Here is a 17,246-nt window from a genome sequence, read left to right on the forward strand (position 1 = left end):
GAGCTGTTTACGTTTATTGGTATATCAGAGAGGACGCATGTGTTTTTGCATGAGGAACAATTTGCCGGTGTTTGTATTTACACGGATTATTTATGGTAACGGACGGTGAAAAGAATGAACGTTTACTTGGTTGTTTTCATCGTTATATCCTATCTGATTTGGATAATATACATTTACTCTCGATATCGGCGGAATTTTCTGAAATCATTAAAAGATGGTATGGAGTTTTCCTCAAGCAGGGACAAAGATGCCGTTGATATAAGAGTTTTGCTTGTAACTGCGCATCCCGACGACGAATCTATGTTCTTCGCACCAACAATTATACGACTCGTTGAACTGGATGCCAGCGTGCATTTGCTGTGTTTATCAGAAGGTACGCTTAAACCACAGTACTAACGCCTATAAATGAAGACGATGCGGTAAAGGAAAACCATTAGGCGTGTGTCGATAACAGCTAAAGCTTGCTAGTTTTAGATAGACACGATATTTAAACATCATGTCAACATGTTAACTGTTAATCAAATGTGGAAGTAGTTCATTTAACAGGTAATATTGCCTTCAAATCAAAGTGAAACTACTGAAGTGACGTGACTTTGTCAAAAACTGTGCACACTTTAAGGCAGATAAGTGACGCTAATTTCATGATACCGTATGTTCGTCAGTATATGTTGGATAAGGGATCGTTAACTTGATTCAAGATGTGAAAAAAATTGTAATGAGTAAGTGACAGTTTTGTTTTCTGATGGATTCTGCATGAATATTAAACGTTTGAGCTCTTGGTGTTGATTAACAAAAAGGTTGAAATCATGTAGCCATTTTAAAGACAGCCAAGAATCATGCAAAGTTTTTTGAGGGGTGTTGTATTTGTAATTTTAGATAAATTCCCACCTATTGATTGAGATAAAGTGACCGCACTTATTCTGACATTTGAGTAAAATGTGAAAATCTAACAAAGATTGGTAAGGCCCCAAGTAAGAACACCAGTCTTTTTTACCCAAATTATTAACATATCCAACATCCTTGTGTGTGTGTGTGTGTGTGTATGTGTGTATTTATGTCGTTTTTCCAAGAATACAGACTTTTCACATCTGCAGTTCAATTGCAAATCTGTTGCATCTGAATGACCATCACTTCTGAGCTTAAGGAAACAGTCATTTCAGAATCATCAAGACTTTTTGAACTTTGTTTTTCCTTACGTTTCAATACTACGGCTTAATTTGTCCCTCAATTATTATACAGGAAACTACTACAACCAAGGTGCTCAACGCAGACAAGAACTTGTCAGCAGCTGTGCTGTGTTGGGGATACCAGCCTCCAGAATCAGCATAATAAGTCATAAGTAAGCATCAATTTTGCACACAACATACAGACCACAGCTGCATTTTTTTAATTGAAATAAACTTCTTTGTGTAGTTTTAAAAGAATTTGTGCTGTTGAATATACTAATTTATATGTTGAACTTGGGTTTTTAAGAAAAAGTGTGAAAAAATATATCACTGAATAATGTAAAGCCTGCAGACTCACTCCAAGTGGCAGAAGATTATTGGACAACATTTCGATTCTTTGTCGGGTCAAAAGCAGGATCGAACTGTCGTCTAATGTTGACATTAATGATTGATGTTGTTTTGTTTTATTTTTTTGCTCTTATGTGACGTGTGTATTGCTACTCTCCTGCACTCACAAAAAATATATCTCATCAAATATATTTATGCTTTTTTCACTTAAGGAGTCTGAATATTTGTTAGTTTGTTTTGTGTATTTAAAAAAAAAGGAGTGTGAAAAGGAGGTACATGCCTCATAATTGAGTTTAATTAAGTCGTGGTTATTTTTAATACTGTTTTCATTCTAATTAACTTAAATTTGCTTAAAACAACTTTTTTTAATTGATTTTGGGAAGCAAAGTGTTTACACCTCTATCATCAAAACATCAAATAAGGAAATGTCTTTGGGAAGAAAGCTGTGGACTTGTCGAACCTGTAAAAACAGACTACACTCATAGTCATCTATTGGCTTTTCAAATTGAAAGCTGGGAGCAGAACTGATTGCCAAAAACCTCAGTCTGCATTTTTGTTCGTACACTTGGAGAGCTCATTCTCCTTTGTTTTGTTTTGTTTTGTTTTGTTGTTGATGCAGCTGTAAAACTTGGTCTCCTAGCCCTGCCTATTGGCAAGGTCAAGTTACTGGGAAAGAAGAGGTAAAAGTTGATGTTGAAAAGAGGGATGTTGTTTTTTTTCCTACTTTGGACCAACCCTGCAGCTTCCCTTGAAAATGTTTGGAGTTTCTGAGAACCTCTTGCCCGCCTACATGTGAGTCTTGTTGTTGGCTTTCTGGAAGCATCGTATGAACTCTGGAACTAACCTGGAACTCAGAGTAATAAGCTGGCATCCTGCCCAGGTTGTCTGCCCTAGAGAACATTGTTTGTGCGTGTGTGTGTGCTTCAAACACAGATACACACTTACAGTTTTATCATCTTGTGCACACAGACTGTCGCTGAACTTTGATCTAAGCACTGTCTGCACTTCTGCTGAACTGGAGTGTAGCCCATTTTCCCCTTCTATGTATTCTCTTGTTTGTCCAAAAACACATCCAATCAGCACTTTGAGAACCCTAGCCCTGCACACTCTCAACCACACTTGCTTTGTCTCTCTCTTTCTCTGCTTTCTCCTTCCGTCTCACCCCTCCTCCTCTGGTCCATGTGTGCTGGGGCCAACTGCTTTTGACTGTGGGGTTCATTTTGGCAGTACTCTGAGCACTGCTAATGTAGGTCATTCTCAACTGTTTTTCCCTGTGTGTGTGTGTGTGTGTGTGTGTGTGTGTGTGTGTGTGTGTGTGTGTGTGTGTGTGTGTGTGTGTGTACGTGGCTAGCCACATTTTGGCATTGCTCTTAACCGTCTCTATCCAAGTATGTGCAGATGTACATCCTTGTCTGGACCTCACCCTCCTGTTTTTCCTACTGGTCATTTTATTGAGCACAAAGAAACACAACTATGCAGCACAGCAGTTGGTGGCCAGGTCTTTTTTTCTTTTTCTTTTCTTTTTTTCATGTTCAGAAATCTAAGTCATAATGGCTGAGCAGAGGGAGGTGTGTTATGACTCAAGAAACTGTAGCTTTATAACCACTGTGAACTTTGTGAATAAGAAAAAAAAGGATAGGTTTATGGCGGCATGGTGGTGCAGTGGTCAGCACTGTCACCTCACAGCAAGAAGGTTCCGGGTTCAAACCCCAGCTGGAGCACAGGATCTCTCTGTGGAGTCTGCATGTTCTCCCTGTTCCTGTGTGGGTTCTCTCTGGTACTCCAGCTTCCTCCCACAGTCCAAAGACATCAAGAGGGGACGAGGCTGATTGATACTCTAAATTGACTGTAGGTGTGACTGTGAGTGTGAATGGTTGTCTGTCTCTATGTGTTGGTCCTGTGATGGACTCGTGACCTGTCCAGGGTGAACCCCGCCTCTCGCCTGAAGGCTGCTGGGATAGGCTCCACCCCCTGTGACCCTTACAGGATAAGCAGAAGAAGATGGATGGATGGATGGAGAATAGGTTTATACTGAGAGCTGTTTACTATCATTTGTCTGTGTTCATTGAAAGGATGGGGGAAAAAAACTAACAATATGTGATGTCTGCACTGAAGTTATTAACTGCAGTCAATCTCCAAATTATTGACTTGAACAAGACTATCTTTTCATTTCAAGCCTAACCCGGTGCACCAGGAACCAGTTTCTATTCAAGGACTTTCAAACTGTTTTACTTCATAGCTGTGTTGTGGAAAATGAGCGTTGACATTTACAAAAACATCTGTATTGATGAGTCAACTCTGTTCTTGTAATGACTCCAGTGCCTTTGTGCAGATTAATGCATCCTGGCCATGGATTTACAGAGCTCCACCAGGAGCAGAGACAGAGGGGTGTCTCAGGTCCCACTGGCTGCCACCCTCACCCCAAATGTCAATGTTATTGCTGATGTCAGATTTAATGTACACTGTTTTATTTTTACAGTTTAAGCATTGTCAGATTAGGGTTTTTTGATCACATTGGGCTTGGCAACAAAAACAGAATAGCATGGGTGCATATCGACATTGTTCTTCATTAAACAGTGTCCTGGCAATGTACTTTTTTATAAAATGGGGGTTGATTGTAGTTGGTTCAGAGAACTTTATTTGTCCCTGTGGGGGGGGGAGGGGGGGGTTAAGGGAGCAGAGTGGTACAGTTTGTTACATAAGTTACACAACAACACAACAATATACATGAGGTGAGGAAGTGCAGTGTAATGGTCTATACATCCCAGAGTTAGCAGCAGTAACCTTGTAAAGTGCATAATAGAGGTAGTAGTGCACAATAGTTAAGTAGTACATTTACATTATTGCACTGAGAAGTACTTTTGCAAATATTGTGGTATGCACAGAATGAATTGTAGCCTTTCCCTCTCATTTATAAAACCCTTGTTCTGCTATTGAATCCCTCTTTCAATGCAAATCACTGGTTATAAAACTTAATCATATCCTATCTTATCTTTCGTATAAGTAGTGGCATACAGATGGTTGGCTGAACATTTTAGGTTTTTAGAAATGAAGAGGGAATGTTTGGCTTCCCAGACTATTAGGATGTATTATAACAGGATGTGCTGCCTGGTTACGATCATTTATTCTGGTCGTGTGATACCTTGAATCAACTAGACTCAACTTCAGAACAAAAGTCTGGCATGCACGCACGCACGCACACTCACACGCGCGCACATGAACACACACACATACATTCACACAATGTGGGTAATGTTTCACGATGACAGCTTGGGAAGAGGCTCGCTCACTCACAACTACAGCCCAGTTCTCCAAGATGACAGGAATGACACGTGATTTCTGTTTCAAAATAGGATTTTCCCTTTAATGCTCACTGAATAGGACAGCTGTGTTGACAGTATCTGGGGCCCCAGTGCATGTTGGGGCCTTTGTGATCAAGCTAGATCTGAACACGCTCTGCTGCCTTTCCACTTGCACTAGCTTGACCTCCGTCTGCTCCCTGGACTCAATTATTGCTGCTCACTGCACAAATCCAACGGTGCCTCTTCTTCACTACATTATCTATCAGACTGAACTGAGGCCTCCATCACACACGTTTTATGTCTGTCTGACTTTTAGAGCCACCAAAAAAGATTTAGTTTAAAATCTTTACTCAAAAGTAAATGACCAACTTGGATTGGTGTTGTTGACTATAGTAACAGTTATTCTCTGCACCAGGAATTAATTATACATTGATGGGAAGGGGGGAAAAAAGCCCAAGCTGATTTAAAAGTACATGACAGAGCGCAGTAAATAGCAGTGAGATGTTCCAGCCCTGCCACTGACCTCTGGCTGAGCTTTTATCCTAGATACATTTGTCAGAACACACTGGCCTCAGCATAGTCAATCACTTGCTCTCCCTATTAACTCAATCCCGCTGCCCGCAACAAACTGTAATTTAGCTTTTTTTTGCCTACAAAACTTTGTTCAAAAACAACACCAACAGCATTGTTACTATTGTGGTAACTGGCTTATTGCACTGTGGGTGAACCATTAGCATGTCGTGGCATCTCAGCCATTCACAGCAGGACATATAATCTGGCTGTGTGGAAAGGAGTCTGGCAGTATCATAGGTCTGCTGTCCATGTGACCAGACTAAACAAGCCCTCTCTGACACACACACACACACACACACACACGCACACACAGAATCCCCTTACTGGGCTAAAGTTCAACAACTGCATACAAATGCCTGGAAGCAATTAGACGTCAACATGCAAAGCTACAAAGGGGAGCTGGGGAGGTTATTTTAGGACATTTTGCTCCATTACCATGGCGAAGCTGACACTTGGCCTGCATCCTGCTTGAGAAAGGTCAGGTGTCTTATAGCTTTTGTTCATTCCCACCAACCCCCCTGAGGAAAGATGTCTGAAATAATAAATGAATACATGAAACAGCAAGAAAGAAAAGTAACAGTAACCACACGCTGGTGCAGCTACAGTAGCTGAGCTCTGGACCCAAGTGTGGCAGTAGTATTCATGCACGTTGATGGCCAGACTCTCTCAAAAAATGCATTCAAGATAAGATAAGATAAGATAAGATAAGCCTTTATTAGTCTCACAATGGAGAAATTTGCAGTTTACAGCAGCAAAGAGCAAATAGTATAGACATTAAGAGCCACACACAATCAAATATGGAAATATTAAATATACAAATATTACAAAATTATTAAAAGTTTAAGAGAAAAGTGTCTGTGCTGTTAAGTATTCCAGTGAGAAATGGAGTCCAGAGTTCAGGTGTGACTGTTAAACAGCCTGACAGCAGTGGGCAGGAATGAGCGGCGGTACCTCTCCTTCTTGCAGCGCGGGTGTAACAGTCTCTGGCTGAAGGAGCTGCCCAGTTCTGTCAGAGTGGCCTGGAGGGGGTGGGAGGGTCTGTCCATCATAGCTGTGAGTTTAGCCAGCATCCTCCTGTTGCTCACCTCCTCCAGAAGTCCAGGGAGCAGCCCAAGACAGAGCTGGTCCTCCTGACCAGCCGGTCCAATCTCTCTCTGTCCCGGGCTGAGATGCTGCCTGACCAGCAGGCGATGCCAAAGTGGATGGCTGAGGCCACTACAGAGTCATAAAAGGTCTTAAGGAGTGACCCCTGCACTCCAAAAGACCTCAGTTTTCTGAGCAAGAAGAGCCGGCTCTGCCCCTTCCTGATCAGGGCGTCCTTCAAATCTTTTTTTAAGGTTTATTCAAATATGCACAGAAATGAGGACGTTAACTACAAGTATTATCGTTTTAGCCCCCATTTAAAACTGAGTTATATTCTATTCCACATCACCACAGAAGGAAATTCACACATACTTATTGATATGTAGGTCACACAGCAGTGCATTCACTCGATGACAGTTTTAAACTATCTCTGAACCTCCACCACTACCCTCCCCAACACAGCCAACCCACACCACCCTTTCCACCAAAGCCTGACCCGCACATCACTGGCAGCCAATAGATTTGTGGCCTAATCCATCACTTCCCTCACTAACTCAACTGTCCTGACTCATTGTTAGCAGCTCGGGGAGGGGAACAAGTGTCGACATGTCCCCATGCCTACCCCCACTCACATATACACTTGCTTTAGAGCTGTACCTTGTCATTAAAATGGACTGGGCTAAATATCAGTATCAGTACACACTAGCACAGCTCCACAGCACCACAACTTAAATGTCACCAACCCTTACACACTCACACAAATAAATCAGAATACGTTTAAATAGAAAGTATTTGTGTATATTTCATTGTGTGCTGTTTGGCTCACTACAGCCTCTTGCTGTATCCTCAAACAGTTTGCAAGCAATAATTTAGATGATCAAGAAATGAGACCTCTGGTATCAAAATCAGTATCAGCAGATTGGATCAGCAGCAGTTGGTTTCAATACAAACAGAAGAATACAGACCTCATGACTACCCCTGACTAGTGACTAAATATTGATATGGATACACACCCTTACAGAGCCCAATGTGACATCATTGATCCCTTGTCTGGTCAAGCTAACACCTCTAAGTTCACTACTTCTGTGTTTCGATCAATGTTAACATGAGCAAACGGAAATGAAACCTGTAAGGGTACATTAATTACAGTCAGCTAATGATTAGTTAAGTTCCTAACCTGTTTGATAATCATATATTAGTCGTTCACATGGTAACTTTACAGGTTACAGCAAATATTTGAGGAAAAACCTTGAGGTTAGGGATTCATGTTCCACATTTGGTAACAAGGGCTACAAAGGGCATTAATCAACTATGCTTCAGTAATTCTCCACACAAGTCTACTCCACTATAACTAAGCTGTTGCCAACAATGACATTTTCAAATCTGCTGTCTTTGTGCAGTCTATGGATGTTCCATGGGGCCACTGGCAACGTGTGACGTGTGGTAAATGTTCGATCTCCACTGTTAAGCTCTTGACTTAGCAGCACACTGTTGCAATTGCTGGGGTGGATCTGCAGATATGTGGCACTGTAAGAGGAAGAGGGCTGTTCAGCGTCTGGCGTGCGTCTGTAGTGTCCAGTGATTTACAATGCACACGTCATTAAAATACTGATCCTATCATTGTAACCAAGTCCCTTTCTGTGCTCTCTAGAGAACTTCCAGATGATCCCAAAGCAGAATGGAGTGTCTCCCTGGTCTCCTCGCTCATTGTGAAGTACATAAAGGCCCACTCTGTCAACATGGTACGCTCCACTCTGTGCTGAATTCTTGCCTCTCAAAGCCTTTCTGTCATTTCCTGTTTGATGATAACACACAATTTCCTCACCATTGTGTGCAAGAAATTCTTGTATTGTTTTTGTTCTTACTGTGTTTTGGCAGCATAGCTTCCGATCTTATTATACCACTTTCACAGTGGTATGTTTTATAATCTTGTCTGCATGCAGCTTTTTCTTTTTGTTTTCCCCAAACTGTTTGTTGAGCTTTGAGCCTCCTTAAAAAACACAGACACACACGCACGCACAGAGGAAATGGCCCTTCTACAGGAGTCAAAAGTTAAGATAGAATTTCTGTTTATACACAGACATTCTTGTTAGTGCCGCTCAGCTCTGTTGGCGAATGGGAATTTGGCAAATTTAGACTCAAAGACTTTTGGTCCCGTCTAACGCTACGCATGCTAATGTAGTGAATTATGCTGAAGAATCTGTAAATCTGTACAGAAGAAGATTGAGAAGCAAATTCACAGCTGGGATGTCAATCCCCTTTTTTGTCATTAAAGGCGACACAGACACACACAAGTAGGCAAGAGAATCAGATCGGTCACATATAAACATCTTCTGACTAGATAGAGACTGAAAAATGCATAGACATATTTCATAGAAAATCAAGAAGTTAGTTTATTCTGTGCTTAAGTCACAGTACCCTACCCTTTTCTTAGTCTTCCTCTGTAGTTCACAAGTTTACAAAGTACTTACATGCTGTATACAGTCATTAAACACCTAGAAAAGTCACAGGATTGGAAAAATGGAAATTTCAGGGCATTTCCATGTGTTTTTCTAAAAACTAGAATGAGCCAGAATTGTCTCTGATGGACTGAGAAAAATCCACATTTTTTCATCTGTATTTGCTTGAATGAATCTTTAAAACCACATTGTTTTTGGTTTATTTGAGTGAACTATACTACGTTCTGAATTTCATGTGTACATACATATTTCTGAGGATTTATGACCATTAAAATGTACCTCAAAGGCACTGAAAAGTCCAACAAAATGTATTAGTAAAGATGTCTATGAAGACTGTACTTATAGTACGGGGGAATTTTAGGGGGTAAACGTATGCTTGTTGTAAAGTTATAGTCATGCTAGTATACACCTTTACATAGCAAATGCCAATTCTTAAGTCAAGCACTTTTTCTTTGCCTTTGACCTGCTTTTCTAACTTCACTTCCTCTGGTGTGCAAGCATGCACACAGAAAAAGGCTTTTAAATATCAGTTCTCAGCTGCCAAGCGCCTCCACACTCAGACACAGAAACCCTTCCACTAACCCAAGAAATATCTCTCTGTTTTTGCCTTCACTAACTTTTAGATTCCCAGATTCCGGCTTTGCACCCACACAGTGAGATATTTTGTTATTTCAGGTGCTGACCTTCGATGGAAGAGGAGTGAGCGGCCACGCCAATCACACAGCCATCTATAAAGCTGTCAGGTACCATCTGTATTTTAAGGCCTCGCCGTCACAAAAACAGATTTTATTTCAATCCCTCTTGGCCACTCGTTAATCATAAAACACGATCCAGGAACATGCGAAAGGTTTAGACGCGCAACAACAGCCATCTTTCCAAAAATGTTTCTCCACAAAGGCGCACACACACGCACCATGTTTTTCAGAATTGGTGTGTTGCATAGCTAAGAGGTCATCCAAACGCAGTCCTCAGAGGCTGTCGGCTGTGCTCCCAGAGTGCAGCAGTAAATCCTCACCCCAGAGTGGTGAGGTGGGAAGGCTGATCTGGTTTGGGAGGCGAACCAAGCCAGTTGCATCAGCCTGTTGGTGGTTTTGAATGTTCATTGCTGTCCGACTAACAGCGAGTCATGTTAATCGCAATCTTTTTTCCCTTAACTCATCCTATATGTTTCTCTGTTAATCTGCAAGCCTCGTCTGTTTAAAATGATTAAATGACATCTCGTGATTCCCAGTCGACCTGAACACAGGGGGAATCTGTACTGGTCTCACATTTTTCTAAATGTAAATGCTTTCCTGTTCCATGAAGTCTTTGTTTTCAGCTACTGAATACAGAAATACAGGTTTGGAGGACTGACCTCCCTCAAGACTTAGAGGGAGTTATTGGAGAATCATGTCGTTGCTTTGCTGAAAAACTCCCAACACAAAATCCCTGAGAAAGACCTTGCTGCAGCCGTGTGGGGACTGTTGTTGAGAGCTTGAGATTATCAACATCATTAGTGAATACAAGACTCAGATATTAGCTTGTAGAAGCATCTGTGGCTGACATTGTACCTTTGTCCACTTACAGGCACCTTGCCTCCTCTGGACAGATACCTAACGGTAGGTCTGATGCAGAAATACGTTCACGAAGTTGACCCAAGTTGGAGCGATGCACCGAAAACATCATCACACTTAAGAGCCAAAGTGCTTCACAGTCAGACCCCCCCCCCCCCCCCCCAATAAAAAAAAACCTTCCTCACACCAGAAGCACCGCCCTCTCACACTGCATTTCCCACAGTCAGAACCCTGGAAAGTCCTGAAAATAGAGCATCTGTTTTGTTAATGTACAGTGCCCTCTTCTGGTCACAGGCATGGGGCCAGTTGGAAAAAACACAGCTGCCGTCATGATGTCACATTTATTTGCTGTGAAGGCGCGATCATTTTTAAAGCCTTAAGTTGCTTCCTTGAAACTGATTAGAAGTACTGACATGGTGCTTTCTGTAGCATTTGAAAAGTTGTTTCTTTCCTCATGATATTCCCTGTGGTTTTAGTAAAACAGGATGTGAATGGAAAAGTAGGACAGACATGCTATAACAGGCTGAGAGGTCATTGCCTTACTAGTTTGATAAACATGTCGGCCCACACAGACCTCCCACACGCAGTTTTGGAAAGGTAACATGATAATAAATGAATGTGGTAGGCGCGTGTAGTTAATCTTACATGAGATTGACGTCACCGTGCTACAGCAAACACACTTGATTTAGGACAAAGTTGAATGCCTTGTTTACTTTGGCCTTTAGGTGACTTGTTACTATAGCAACCGGGCATTCACACCTCACCCACTTGACTGGTTTCTGAAGCCTGTTGGAGAGTCTGGAGAGAATTAGGCAGATTGAAAAGCCTCTCCACCTGGCTACACAGCTTTAAGCCTCTCCTGGCCCACAAACTCCTGCTGCTAAATGTCAGTAATATATTTATGTCTGTGTCTGATGGTATTGGTCATTTGGCAGTGGTTCACTTCATATTTTCTTGATTCTGCCACGAGCCTGTCAGCTCCCCGAGATCAGCACCAGATATCCTTCCGTCCTTTATTCTGCCCACCTGAGTTGACAGCCTGGAGAATGACCTACATAACAGTCTGTAGTGAACATTAACCACTAACTGTCAATCTGTTGCTCCAGACTGCTCTTTGCTCTCCTTGGTGACTGTTGGCCTCCTCAGGAAATACATCTCCTTCCTGGAGCTTCCCCTCAGTTGGCTGCTGCCCTCAAGTCTCTGCTGTATTTTAAGCTCAGCGGGATACAGACAAGCCAAAGTAAGACTTGGAATAGCCAGTTTGTTGGCAAGACATGTCTCTCTGTCTACTATTAGACACGTGCCCTTAGCACGTGGTGCAATTCTTAATCCTATAATTGTGTTGAGAAGTGAAAAACATTCAACAGTTCAGTCAGGTACATGTTTACATGTGTATAATGCAAGCTGATAAAGCTGATTGCCCACTGTTGAAATCTGACTGCAACATGTTCACACTAGAGTTTGTTTAGGCAATGAAGTCTAGACTTGAAAGTTTTTCATAAGCTAAAACTAGCAAATTGACTAAATGAGACAAAGACTTTGAGGAATTTCAGCTAAAACACGATTAAAATTCACAGCCAATTAAAATGTAATATATGCATTAAGATTAAAACTAAGCTGCCCCTCCTGCCAGAAAAACACTTGGGACACATTAAGTCTATCGCACAGGAATCCAGGTCAGTTGTCATCGACTACAACTGGACTGAACAGTTCCACTTTTATTAGCTGCCTTCTGATTTCTTGGTAGCTTCCTGCTTTAGTGGACTGTACAGTGTGTTCAGCCATGACTACAGTTAACAAAAATGCTCAGTTTGAAGGGAAGTGTGAGTTTTATCACTCTGCTGGCTGTTGACTAGCACTTACCCATCAGTCACTGCACCCAACAGGGACACTTTATGTCCACAAAGGAGTGTATGTATCAGTTGTGTCCCCTGATTCAATTTTTATAAAATATAGCCATTTGGTATTTGTTTTTTCACAAGCTAAAGGAAATTTGTTAGTGTGTGCGTGTGTGTGTGTGTGTGTGTGTGTGTGTGTGTGTGTGTGTGTGTGTAAATAAAAAAGAAGTGAATATTAGCAACTGCTTTATTTAAGCTTCTGTTTTGAATAAGGAAGTTAATGGACAAAATTAATGTATGACTAATGGAGAACGGGAAGGATTGAATTGGATTTCCTTGTTCCTTTTTGGACATGCACATTCAGTGTTGGATAATTGACTATAGATGATGCTTTTTCAGTTATCTCTGAATATTGGTGGGGGGTTGCTGTTTGTGGTCTTTTTTACATTTTCAAACTAAAGATTTAAATCAATCAATGTTAGCTGCTGTGCCTGCTGCAGTGTTAGTGTTATGGGTCTCTTAACTATTAACTAAATGCATTTAAAGACTGTGGTTCAACTCACTCTGCACGGTGGTGCAGTGGTCAGCACTGTCGCCTCACAGCAAGAAGGTTCCTGGTTCGAGTCCCGGCTCCATCACAGGATCTTTCTGTGTGGAGTCTGCATGTTCTCCCTGTTCCTGTGTGGGTTCTCTCTGGTACTCCAGCTTCCTCCCACAGTCCAAAGACATCAAGAGAGGACGAGGCAGATTGATACTCTAAATTGACCGTAGGTGTGACTGTGAGTGTGAATGGTTGTCTGTCTCTATGTGTTGGCCCTGCGATGGACAGGCGACCCGTCCAGGGTGAACCCCGCCTCTTGCCTGTAATCGCTGGGATAGCCCCAGCCCCCCCCCCCCCCCCACGACCCTCAACAGGAATAAGCGGAATAAAATCGATGGATGGGCAACTTACTGTATCTTTACATATTTTACTCCTATTTATATAAATAAAAATAACTTGATTAGTATTTATTTAGTAGTGTAAGGAGGAAGTTGTGTCTATATAGGTGTGTATTTCAAATGGAGGACTTTTATTGAGCGAAGTTCCTTTAGCTGCCATTCTCTGAACAGAAAGAACTATTTAAGTACACTGTGGATCGGCATGCAGCTCGTGAAAAAGATAAGACTGCAACACACAGACTTGTTAGAAAGCTAAAACTAAAAAAAAAGACTAAGGATGACTACATATGTGGAAGACTAACAATGATGTTTTCACACAGGACAAGGACTAAATTAAAAGTAGCAGTTGTTCAAAAGTTTTCTTCTACTCTTCTCTTGCCAGGCTGCCATGTTCTGTCATCGCTCTCAACTCCTATGGTTTCGTTACCTGTACATCATCTTCTCACGGTACATGCTGGTCAACACATTCCAGATGATCTCACGTGGACCAACAAACCTGAGGATCTACTGAAGATGGTGTCATCTGGATTGATCCTGACGGGTTGTTATGCTGTGGAGACTTGAATACAGTTGTGAATGTAATTACGAGCTGTTTTTGCTCAAAGTGAACACACTGATTTTATACACCATCTGCTAAAAGAGGCAGAATATTTTTGGTAAACTTCAGAACATTCTCATTCCTTTTTGCTGCAGACACTGATTTATTGAGAGTCAAAACACTGTATACAATTATTTGGATTCTTTCATCTCAGTGCTGTTTGTGTCCTGAACAGGTTTGGACATGTCTCTGATAGTCTTGTGAGTCATCATGCTTTCTTCCCAGTCCTCCCCTTCAAACTTCTCTACTGTGATACTTCTCACAGTACCAGGATCCAGGCAGTGTGGAGCAATACCTGGGGACAAGAAAACATCAACAACATGCACAAAAACAGATCCTTGTCTAGGTCACATTGCATACCAACTTCCTAATCAATAAAGTAGATTCCTTGACGTCAATTTTATCTATCTCCATTGTTAACACTACTTCTTCATTTAACATAAACACAGATAGCTTAAGTTAGTTTGCACTTAACACTATACACAGGATTATTTTGGAGTAAACACAGCAGGGTGACAAAACATGATTACAACATTGTCTTATGTCAGCAGTCCTACCGTATCCATCAGGGTTGGAGCGTGGCGTGTAGAAACTCTGAACACCACAGTTCTTACAGAAGATGTGTTTTGCGATGTGAGTGTTAAATGTGTACGTGGTCAGTTTATCTGATCCCTAAGGAGAAAGAGAAGAGTCAATATAAATACATTGTTAATCATTTTAAAATGTTTTGAGATAAATCGTGTCAAGATGAGGGAGGATTTCGTACCTGTAAGAGTGTGAAGTTACTTTTTGGAACAATAAAATGATGGTTTTGTTTCTTCGTGCAGATGCTGCAACTGGAGAAAGGCCCAAACAGTTAATACAGTTTTGAAAAAAGAGTAACGACAAAAGAGGGTGCTCGATTTCAACGTAAGATTCAATCGATTTTTTTGTTTTACTCAAACTTTACTCAAAGCTCCTGTACGAGGTTTTGCAAAAAAAAAATTTTATTTTAGATGTTTTGTGTTTCCTTTGTATTATAAACATTATTGCATTTTTTTTTTAAAAAAGCATAATACTTATACAGTATCCATACTTGCAGTGGAAAACGTAGAGGTCTGGGGAGCTCTGGACTTCAAACTTAACAGCTCCACAGTGGCAACCACCAGTATGTCTCACAAGATCCATCCTGTAGATCGTAACAATAAATCCTATATATTTATTATTCTGAGATGGTGAGCTTTACTGAGGAAAGAACGGGGATGTTTGCACCCAAACTTTCCAGAAAGTCCTCACGAAACCAGTTGTGAAACCTATAAACAGTTTCAGTCTCCCTTCAGAAGACACACAATGACCTACGTCAAAGTCCATCACAGGTAAGAAGAGTCGCAGTTTCATCTGAAGCCTCAAAGACAGTTTTTGATGTGATCACAGAGGACCTCTGTTAAATTCAAACGTCTCCTCAAAGATCTAGTTGTCCAGAGTCATGAACGCATTCTTTTCATGTGATAAATACTGCCAGCTCCCTGGTCACCAGACTAGGCCCTTTTCCTGCTTGAAACATTGTTTTTCCTGGAACACTTTGAGACGCTCCCTAATTATTCCATGTGAGGGGCAGGGCAAAGTACAAGACTTGCACAAACACATTCCTCAGAGGTTGAACTAGTTCAGCCAGACACACTGCTCTGTGTGACGTGGTGCATCATGGGATGGGTGTCATATGACATGGTGGAAGAGGGGTAGCATGTGTGTGCATAAGAGAATGTGGTGACCCAAATACATACGGCAGGAGTCTGAGCTGTATCATATCAGTGACCCACAAATAGAAACCCAGGAGGCAACAGACCCATATCTGTGACAGATGAAAGATGGATGACTGCCTTTTTAAAATTACTGCAGTCAAAAAGGAGGGGTCCTCAGGCAGTCTGATGTAGGTATAAAAAAAGTCCTTTATTAAGCAGGGACCTAGGCGTTTCGACTAAGTCTTCTTCAGACTTGTCATGCATGCCACAATTTTTTAAGCGACGGTCATCCAACTTTCATCTACGTGTATCGCCCTTTGAGCACTTGCCTTTTTTAATATTCCAGACCCATAACTGTGTACATGTAATGAAGTTAATGGTGGGGGCAACAACAAAAAAAGGGGGGAGGGGGAGTGAATTGACTGGCAAGGACGAGCCTGGATCCAGCCACATGTTAAAAACACAAGACAAAGTAGCAAATAAAAATACTATAATAACAATATAAAAACGAGAGCTTTTACCAGTATCACCTGAGCGTTGGTGTCAAGCACGGTTTAAATGCTTGCATACAAAAATAAATATTTCCTGAAACCTAGACAGCAACATCAAATATAAATACCTTTAAATTTAAAAATGAATGACACAGCAGACGAACAAGGAAACGTTTGAAAATAGGGAACTATTAAATATTGTGGGACTTACACCACGAAGCTAATGTGTGTATAGTAGCAGAGGAATAATATTCCTTTAAAGTGGCTGAGGCAAACAATTAAAAGTTTTTCTTGAGAGTGTCAGGACTGAATGAGAGGGTATGAACACGTCAATGGTCAGGATGTGAACATAGGCTAAGTGTTACACGCAGGTTTTCATATTTAAAAACTAATGTGAACTCATCTGTCCGCTTTTTCAGTGCAGTTCATAAATATTCGCTCTCTCTCTCAAAAAAAAGGCTGATAAATTCAAGTTCAGGGTGCTGCGAGCCAGCAAGATAATCCGTGTCAGCAAATTCGACTTTTGCAGAGGTCTTCCTTGCAGTGAATGTGTTGTGTATGTAAAAAGGGAACCTGATACAGAGGTGATGAGCCAGCAGATGAAATAAGGTGGGGGGAAATGTTACATATTTACATATAGCTCCCCATATTGCCTCTTAACAGCTGGTGACACATTTACTAGACACGATTAAATCTGTCTATAGGCACGTTTGACTGAGATTAACCGGATTCCAGTCTACATATGAAGTTAAACGATCGTTTTGACTTGAACTCACCGTGTTGTGTATATGATGGGAAGAAAAAAGATTGGGCATTAGACAACACGCCCTAAAATTACACGAGATTGTGTATCTATTTGGGTCATGAGCAACAGGTCTGAATTATAGTCATAAGTAAAATTCGTCATGAAAGTTACTTACTGTAAACACAGCAACCAATCGTTGATCAAACAAACATGATGCTGTCCAATCACGGCGAGGGAAAGGTTCTCGTTGCTGTGGCTGTGTTCTGTCCTTCTAGAACATTCAGCCGTAGTGCGATATCATTCCGCCGCGCAGTGTATGTCGAAATATAGCTTTTATTGTACTTTATCTTACACCAAACAGTGATATTTGTGGCTAAACATGTGATTGCTTCATAAATAATACGGGTTAATAGAAAATCGTGTTTTGAAA

The 17,246-nt window shown here is 41.3% G+C and overlaps 2 protein-coding genes across 6 annotated transcripts; one reads left to right on the plus strand and one right to left on the minus strand.

Annotated features, from left to right (window-relative positions):
* The first annotated feature begins 96 nt into the window (after nt 1-96).
* Nucleotides 97-15,447, plus strand: pigl (phosphatidylinositol glycan anchor biosynthesis, class L). 4 transcript variants are annotated; one of them, XR_015119487.1, is made up of 8 exons: nt 97-373; nt 1,240-1,339; nt 8,124-8,214; nt 9,607-9,674; nt 10,498-10,529; nt 11,591-11,724; nt 13,644-13,839; nt 14,035-15,241. XR_015119487.1 is itself a non-coding variant. In XM_086226601.1 (7 exons), the coding sequence occupies exons 1-6, from the start codon at nt 115-117 to the stop codon at nt 13,823-13,825; spliced, it is 732 nt and encodes a 243-aa protein (XP_086082727.1). In that variant the 5' UTR covers nt 97-114; the 3' UTR covers nt 13,826-13,839; nt 14,035-15,447. The 4 variants fall into 4 exon arrangements, 3 of the variants coding, with proteins under 3 accessions (XP_086082727.1, XP_086082725.1, XP_086082726.1); XM_086226601.1 differs by lacking the exon at nt 11,591-11,724 and having other exon boundaries at nt 14,035-15,447; XM_086226599.1 differs by having other exon boundaries at nt 13,644-15,237.
* Nucleotides 13,943-17,212, minus strand: cenpv (centromere protein V). Of its 2 annotated transcripts, none has more exons than XM_086226602.1 (5): nt 16,992-17,212; nt 14,935-15,027; nt 14,626-14,695; nt 14,417-14,531; nt 13,943-14,154 (listed from the first exon to the last, which is right to left on the minus strand). In XM_086226602.1, the coding sequence occupies exons 2-5, from the start codon at nt 15,024-15,026 to the stop codon at nt 13,991-13,993; spliced, it is 441 nt and encodes a 146-aa protein (XP_086082728.1). In that variant the 5' UTR covers nt 15,027; nt 16,992-17,212; the 3' UTR covers nt 13,943-13,990. The 2 variants fall into 2 exon arrangements, with proteins under 2 accessions (XP_086082728.1, XP_086082729.1); XM_086226603.1 differs by lacking the exon at nt 16,992-17,212 and adding an exon at nt 16,848-16,984.
* Between the last annotated feature and the right edge of the window lie 34 nt (nt 17,213-17,246).

This window comes from Aulostomus chinensis, chromosome 15 (genome assembly GCF_037954235.1).
Source record: "Aulostomus chinensis isolate RoL2024-O1b breed Wild chromosome 15, RoL_Achi_v1.0, whole genome shotgun sequence".
Classification (NCBI taxonomy): domain Eukaryota; kingdom Metazoa; phylum Chordata; class Actinopteri; order Syngnathiformes; family Aulostomidae; genus Aulostomus; species Aulostomus chinensis.